The sequence below is a fragment of the Macrobrachium rosenbergii genome, chromosome 6 (assembly GCF_040412425.1).
Source record: "Macrobrachium rosenbergii isolate ZJJX-2024 chromosome 6, ASM4041242v1, whole genome shotgun sequence".
Taxonomy (NCBI): Eukaryota; Metazoa; Arthropoda; class Malacostraca; order Decapoda; family Palaemonidae; genus Macrobrachium; species Macrobrachium rosenbergii.
The window spans coordinates 12,175,668-12,184,694 of record NC_089746.1 but is presented as its reverse complement, the minus strand read 5'-3'; the positions used below and the strand labels follow the sequence as shown (position 1 = coordinate 12,184,694).

Genomic DNA, 9,027 nt, shown 5'->3' with positions numbered 1-9,027 from the left:
TAATTAAAGCACTCATTGAAAAGGTTTTTATCAAGATACTGAAAAATACAAGTATATAATATATATATATATATATATATATATATATATATATATATATATATATATATATATATATATATATATATATATATATATATATATATATATATATATATATATATATATATATATATATATATATATATATATATATATGTGTGTGTGTGTGTGTGTTGGTGTATACATGTATATATGTAAATAAACGCAAGTGTAAAAATTCAACGCTCACACAAAATACTACCTAAACACATATAATAAGTTCCTATTTCATGAAAACAGGTCTACTTTTCTTACGCCTAAGTTGATGAGAAAACTCTTAAAGGCTTCGGAGACGTTGCTTTGCAAATATAATTAAGCGGGCAATGCCATTAAACCACCTGAAAACCCAAACCGCGCAGCGGAAAGACGAGAGAGAGAGAGAGAGAGAGAGAGAGAGAGAGAGAGAGAGAGAATCACCTTTTTTGGGCCACAGCAACATAAAATCCCATCTTGATACAGATGATGCTTTAAGAACGAAGTGACATCTTTAAAGCTTGACCTACGGATCAACAGACCAATGGCATATTATATCTTAATTTAACAACAATGACAAAAGTGGACCGTTAACTCAGGATACCTTACTGCAAATCGTGAAAAATTCATTTCTCTCTCTCTCTCTCTCTTAAACATACGCACAAATGTTTTTTATCAAACGCAAGGCATTTACTCGATTTTCCCGGGTAAGGGAAGGCGACTTGGTCAGTCAAATGGACCATTCCGCTAAATTGGGCCCATCCAATAGGCTTTATCCTTAAGCTAACATTTTGCCTAGGCGAGAGGGCACATGCAAGAAAGTCACCAGAACTATTAGCAATTTCGATGGAAAATGATTGCAAGAAGAAAAAACAAATGCATTTCATTTTTATTGATAAATTCTCAAATAAAATTATTTCTCCTTTAAATGTACCTAATCTTGCTACAACGGACCCATGGCTAAAACGACTAATTTTATGCCCGGCATTAATCCCTCCCTGAAAATTTTCCAAACCTTAGCTTTTATTCTTATGCGTTATCTTTGTAGTTTCTTACATTCTCATCCACATCCCTAAATCGTGTGTAACCTCCATTAATCAGTGAGGATTTCTTCGTGGTCCATAATTCGTTCCTTAATATTTAAGCTGGTGAAAAATTATAATAGTAGTAAAACCCATCTACTCTCGAAAACGAAAACTTTATTTTTAGTATTCTGTAAAAGAAAACTATTGTGCCGGCTTTGTCTGCCCGTCCGCACTTTTTCTGTCCGCCCTCAGGTTCTTGAAAACTACTGAGGCTAGAGGGCTGCACATTGGTATGTTGATCATTCACCCTCCAATCATCAAATATAACAAATTGCAGCCCTCTAGCCTCAGTAGTTTTTATTTCATTTAAGGTTAAGTTAGCCATAATTGTGCTTCTGGCAACGGTATAGGATAGGCCACCACCGGGGAGTGGTCAAAGTTTCATGGGGCGCGGCTCATACAGCATTATACCGAGACCACCGAAAGATAGATCTACTTTCGGTAGCCTTGATTACACGCTGTAACGGCTGTGCAGAAAACTCGATTGCCTTAATTTATACGCTGTAGCGGCTGTGCAGAAAACTCGATTGCCTTAATTTATACGCTGTAGCGGCTGTGCAGAAAACTCGATTGCTTTAATTTATACGCTGTAGCGGCTGTGCAGAAAACTCGATTGCTTTAATTTATACGCTGTAGCGGCTGTGCAGAAAACTCGATTGCTTTAATTTATACGCTGTAGCGGCTGTGCAGAAAACTCGATTGCCTTAATTTATACGCTGTAGCGGCTGTGCAGAAAACTCGATTGCCTTAATTTATACGCTGTAGCGGCTGTGCAGAAAACTCGATTGCCTTAATTTATACGCTGTAGCGGCTGTGCAGAAAACTCGATTGCTTTAATTTATACGCTGTAGCGGCTGTGCAGAAAACTCGATTGCCTTAATTTATACGCTGTAGCGGCTGTGCAGAAAACTCGATTGCTTTAATTTATACGCTGTAGCGGCTGTGCAGAAAACTCGATTGCCTTAATTTATACGCTGTAGCGGCTGTGCAGAAAACTCGATTGCACCGAAAAAACTTCAGTGCATTTTTTACTTTTTTTATTTATTCTCTTTCCGAAACGTCTGTTTCATTGAATAATTCTCTCGCAACCCCAAGCGATCCTTTTCCCAAAAATTACACTACTGCCCTCAGCTCTGACCACCTTTGTCATAAAAACTAAATTTCATTTGAAATATCTGAAACATCATAATATCGAATTACTTGAAAATAATTAACAATGAAAATCATTACAAGTTCAAAACTGATACTCATTTTCTAATTCATTTCCCCTCTTTATAGTAACACAAGGACGGTTTCAAAATATCAGACGATTTCGAAATTTAATTTTGAGCTGGTACTTTTAAATTTACCAACAACTGCATTTCGAATTTCACAATGAAAACAAAGACAGCAATAAAACATCTTGCCAGGAAGTGATGAGGCGTGTACCTTCATTAGGAATTCAGGTAGTAGACTTACTCATAATTTTATAAGTTAGTAATAAAACATGTTGTACGGAGACGATCACAATGCTTCGGGATCATCGCTCCCAAAATAGACGGATTTCAGTACTGATTTGAACAAGAATCATATGATAACAACAGTAATTTTTTTCAGAAATAATCCCCTGCTAACCAACAGTCTTGCATCGTTTAAGAGTGGGTCCACACTGCAGCAAAGTATGTCATAAAAATACGTCGACAGCTTATCGCACACACATCCCCAACAAGATGAATACAAGTCAGAGACTTACTGATGGTTCTTCAAATGAATATCCAGCATTTGCCAAAGATTCGTTCTCAATTAATGGTCGTTGACATGTTTTCAACACGTTTGTGTATGTATGTGATAAGTTTCCAATGTTTCCAACATGTTTGTGATATGTATGTGATATGTTCCAATGTCTTCAACATGTTTGTGATTGTTTCCAATGTCTTCAATATGTTTGTGATATGTACATTATAAGTTTCCAATGTTTCCAACATGTTTATGATACATTAGATAAGTTTCCAACATTTTCAACATGTTTGTGATATGTATGTGATAATTTCCAATGTCTTCAACATGTTTGTGATACGTACATTATAAGTTTCCAATGTTTTCAACATGTTTGGGATATGAGATAAGTTTCCAAAGTTTTCAACATACCTGTGATATATGCATGAGTTTCCAATGTTTCCAACATGTTTGCAATATGTATGAGATAAGTTTCTAATGTTCTCTACATGTTTGCAATATGTGATAAGTTTCCAACATGTTTAAGACATGTCATCAACATGTCTTACATTCGGTATGCAACAAGTTCCCCACATGTGCTTATGACATGTTACACTGTAGTATGGACGACCCATAAACGTACTGTAGGTAGCTTTCGAGTGTGTCCACTCGACTCGAGCAACGAACTACGACTAAAACGAAACCGGTCTCATGTAGTACCTGCTTGAACCGGCGCTCCGAGTAGGCTTTTCTGAACTGGTGCTTGTGAGGCTGTTGCTGTTGGTCGTGCTTGTCGTGCTTGGACTCGAGCACGGCGGCCGTAGTAGCCGAGGGCGACGTGACTCGATCAACCCGACCTTGGCTTAGTTTTCGAAGAGGAGGAGGTAACCATTTCCGACTGTAAGGGAAGAAGAAAAAAAATCAGTCAATCAATCAATTAAAATCATTCTGGTTTTCAACGTACAATAATCTGTATTAAGGAGGCCAATGGGGCTGGCAACCTGATGTCCTTTCCTGGCCCAGGCCCGGAAGAAATCCTAAAAAGTCCTATGCTCATGTTATAAGCGATACAAAAACACTTGAATTACAAAAGCAGTAAAAGTTCCAAGAACATGTCTAAATAAAAGCGTAAGACATCACATTTTAATCATAAATAATAAAATGCTTAAATTTACATCCTGCAACAGTATACCTACATTAACATCCCACAATAAAATACTATAGTTAAACACCTTAATCTTAAAACAAAGCTAAGAAGTAAAAATAACATGAAACCTTCTTAAAACCTTCTTAAACAACAATGATGATGTTAATATAAACAACGCTTAATATTAACATCAAAAAGATGAGTATCGATAAGAGACAAAGATGAAACAAACACGAATTAACACAAAGCCACATAACAAAATCAGACATGTCAAGTAGTTAGCTTGCTTCTTCAAGACCATTCAGTTGCACTATCAATACGTATCTTAATAATAAAACTGTTTAAGAAGAGACATCCGCTAAGTAGAGTGGTGGTGAATCATACTAAATGAAATCTGGCTTTAGTTAGTCAGCTGATAAGGGGGCCTTTGATCTTTTCATCATAATACTTGACTGTACCTTCTTCGGTTGCAGATGACGCATGTCCCCCCAACCCTACCCCCTCACTTCTCCCACTCTCAAAGAGAACACCTCAACAACCTTAGCAAAGAATTATATAGCTCGCATGACTGTTGAATCTAGAATCAAACTGATTTTGAATTCAAAATTTAGAAAACCATAGTAAGGTGTAAGAGAATTTTCAGTGGAGCTGAATGTGCCTTACCAAACAGAAAAGGTGAACAGAAATGCTAGGAATGGCAGAACTTAAATCTGATGGCATTAAAATGTCAGAGCGTGTAAAACTTGACAACAGACTTTACGTTACAAATATGAAGAAAGACGAAAACGAAGATTTTTACGAAATTGAGATTCATACAACAACCAAATCAATGTGCAACCGAAGAGACTATTTGTTAAATAGAGGGCAGAGGAACTAATACCGAGTAGCTAATTAATACAAAGGACGATCTATTAAGAGAGAGGAACGGTTTAGTGGCGGAAGACGCTGTCGATTCGAATAGTTGTATTAGAAAAATCAAAGCAACCGAACCCTTAGAACAAGGATAGCGGTGAAGAAGAAGAAGAAGAAGAAGAAGAAGAAGAAGAAGAAGAAGAAGTAGTAGTAGTAGTACTAATAGTATTAGCAAAAAAAAACAATGAATACAAGATTCGAATAATATCGTCTATTATTCATATAATATTCAGTACAGAGAAACCTTATTGCTCAATAGTACAACATATTTACTCGTCGAGTCTTCAAGATTGTTTTTTTTAACACTTTTAGCCTCATATGAACTCTTTCCAGAGAAATTACGGTTTATCTATGAAAGTGATTAAAGCTCTCTTTTGGCTATTTCAAACACTGTTTGGATGTTTAAAAAAAAATAATCCACTCGAAATGGATTCTACCTAATAGCTAATATTATTATCCAATTTATAGAGAGTTTATAAACGTGGTTTTGAAGAGAAAGTCTGAAGTAAATATTACCTTATAAAGATCAGAATTGCTGCTTTATCATAAAAACAGTCACAAAAAATACGAGTCGAGAAAGCAACAGAAGGCTCCAAGTTAAGTTAGTTAATGTAAAATATCAAAGCATCTTTTATACTATTCCAAATTAGACAAACAACATACACACAAACAAACACACGCACACAACCTAAATCGAAGTTGCAACTGGTGCTTAAGGTACCAGACTAACGCACGAGCAACACGACCCGATAAGAAGACTTGATTAAACGAATACAATTTCGCACGTGGGGCGGGAGATAAGGGGCAGGTAAACAGACGCAGTCTGGGCAGATTCGGCTATCTCCACCAATCCGCGGGTTTGTTTACCTTCTACACTGAGCCGCCGAGAGTGTCGCCGACAGCCCAAACTGCGACTTCCTGTTTACTAAAAATCAATATCTCTAACAATATTCACGGTGGAAGGAAGGAAGGAAGGAAGGAAGGAGAGTATAGAATCTAGGCCAAAGGCCATGCGCTGGGATCTATGAGGTCATTCAGCGCTGAAAAGGAAACCAACAGTAAGGTGGTTTGATAGGTATAACGGGAAGAAAATCTCGCAGTTCCGTTATGAAACAATTGTGAGGAGTGGGTGGAAGGTAAGATGGAAGAAAGAGAATATGAACGGAGGTACAGTAAAAGGAATGAAAGAGGGGGCAGAAAAGACGCTGCAAAGAAACTTAAGTAATGCCTACAGTGCACCACGTGAACGTGCCACGTACACTTCGGAAGTATTCACGGTGGTACTCCCAAGGATTCTTTTAATCAAGAGACGAAAGTTCCCTTCCGATTTGGGGTATTTTTGACGTGATCGGAGAATGGGTTTAGGGTATCTTGAATATGTTTTATTTTCTAACAAACCAACAGACATAATGATGGTGAAATTTGCTAGATCAAAAAAATCTACTTACAACTACATATACCATCTGTAAAACATCGGGGGTAAAAGAAAACAGGGTTTTATAAATAAGTAAATATTCAATTTGTCGCATAATGGAAAATAAGGTTAAATTAAGCTGCTATTAATAAAATGACAATAAACCGTTACGTTTCTAAAAACAGAACGAGAAATTACAACGAAACGATAATGAGGAATAAAATCTTCAAAAAAAATTGTTTAATTTCAGAATATATATATTTTTAATTCGAGTAGCCACAATTGCAGGATATAACCATCCAAACATATCTGTGAACGTGTTTTTGTCAGCCAATAATAACCAACTGCTTCCTTCACTACAATAATTTTGAAATTAATACTAGTAAATAATCTACCATTCAAGTTCGACAAATGAACATGACCCAAAGTTCTCTCACCAAAAAATAATTAAATAAATGAAAATAAAATAAAAAAGCCAAACTTCCAATGTGTTTTTGTTAGCCAATAATATTCATCTCACTCCTTCACTAAAGTCATTTTGAAATTAATACTAGTAAATAATCTACCACTCACGATCGACAAGTTAACATGACAGAAAGTTCTCTCACAAAAAACAAATAAATAAAAAAAAATAAATAAAAAGCCAAACTTCCAATGTGTTTTTGTCAGCCAATAATATATTCAACTGATTCCTTTACTACCATAATTTTGAAATTAGTGCTGGTAAATAATCTACCATTGAAGTTCGAAATTAGTACTGGTAAATAATCTACCATTCAAGATCGACAAGTTAACATGGCCCAAAGTTCTCACAAAAAAAATAATAAATAAATAAACAAATAAAAAAAATACTAAGGAAAACTTCCAATGTGTTTTTTCAGCCAATAATATATTCAACTGCTTCCTTAACTACCGTAATTTTGAAATTAGCACTGGTAAATAATCTACCATTGAAGTTCGAAATTAGCACTGGTAAATAATCTACCTCTCAAGTTCGAAATTAGCACTGGTAAATAATCTACCATTCAAGTTCGAAATTAGTACTGGTAAATAATCTACCACTCAAGTTCGAAATTAGTACTGGTAAATAATCTACCACTCAAGTTCGAAATTAGTACTGGTAAATATTCTACCACTCAAGTTCGACAAGTTAACATGACCCAAAGTTCTCCCACCAAAAAAAAAGAAAAATAATAATATTAAATAAAATAAAATAAAATAAAATAAAAAGCCAAACTTCCAATCCTTCTCCACATGAAAGGAGAAAAGTGACAACGTTAGTTAGCCTCTCCGCAACAGAACAAACGGTACTCTGGCCATCAGAGACCTCCTTCAGTGAGCTTGAGGAGGAGGAGGAGGAAGAGGAGGGCGTGGATGGAGGTTGGTGGGGAAGAAAGGGCCCTGAAGGGCCTCTCCTCACGAAATAAGTGAAGGCCTCTCCTCACGAAGGATTTATGGGCGTGAGGACAGACGCATATTACGACTGGGAGTGCAAAACTTACTTCTTTTCGAGCTATCATAAAATGTCAGTTTTCACAGAACAGATATTTTAGCAAGTTTTACATAATATTGCTTCAAACAAAATTGCTATGAAATTATTTTTCATAGAACATTATATATATATATATATATATATATATATATATATATATATATATATATATATATATATATATATATATATATATATATATATATATATATATATATATATATATATATATATAGCAATTTTGCAATATTGCTTCAAACAAAATTGCTATGAAATGAGCCAGTATAACAAAATAATCAATAAAAATCTAAAATCAGTCTGGTTTTAGGTTCCATGACCAAGAAGCCTTTTAAAATACTGAAATAACTATAGGGTAAAATTTCTCCTTTGCAAGTAGTAAGAGAATTTAATGAAAGAGCAAAATATTCAATAAGGAAGTTCTTCAGACAAATATTATTACACTCGAATTGGAAGGTATAGAGACAGGGCAAAATTTCGTCTGTATACAACAGACATCGGTTTCATGTTTGCTTGTCAGTTTTATACCACGAGAATGACAAACATGATTTTACAAAAAAATAAATAAATTAAAAATAATTAAATAAAAATGCGCCCAACTGAAGAACGACAAAGTCCGGCCTGGGAATTGAAATAAATTATCTTAGGCATACTGTTCCTCAGTCCGAGGTATTGCTGTTACAAATCACCCAGAAGGTCACACCATTTTCTGTTTTTTTTGGAGCTGACGGTAAATATCGACAGCCGATATCATCCTATATCAAAGAGGCTAAACGTGCTCTTCAGTAGCTACTTACAGGTTAGAATGATATCGGTCCCGAAGGGGGGTAGTGCCGTCAGTGCACCTCATGCGGTGCACTGTAGGCATTACTTAAGGTTCTTTGCAGCGTGCCTTCGGCCCCTAGCTGCAACCCCTTTCGTTCCTTTTACTGTACCTCCTTTCATATTCTCTATCTTCCATCTTCCTTTCCATCCTCTCCTAACAATTGATTCTTAGTGCAACTGAGAGGTTTTCCTCCTGTTACACCTTTCAAACCTTTTACTGTCAACTTTTGTTTCAGCTCTGAATGACCCCATAGGTCCCAGTGCTTGGCCTTTGGCCTCAATTCTATATTCAGTTTAGTTCAAAATGATATCGGTTGTGGATATTTACCCTCGCCTCAAAAATATAAATAAAAACAAACGACTACACGTAGGAAATAAAGGAAAA

The 9,027-nt window shown here is 35.7% G+C and overlaps 1 protein-coding gene across 9 annotated transcripts in view; it reads right to left on the bottom strand.

Moving 5' to 3' along the window:
• The window catches only part of trio (trio Rho guanine nucleotide exchange factor), a 1,217,727-nt gene that overhangs the window by 209,603 nt on the left and 999,097 nt on the right, over positions 1–9,027 (bottom strand). For all 9 annotated transcript variants that reach the window (XM_067104902.1, XM_067104910.1, XM_067104903.1 and 6 more), the window contains one exon: positions 3,555–3,732. In XM_067104902.1, coding sequence (XP_066961003.1) covers positions 3,555–3,732 — 178 coding nt within the window. The remainder of the gene's footprint in view (positions 1–3,554; positions 3,733–9,027) is intronic.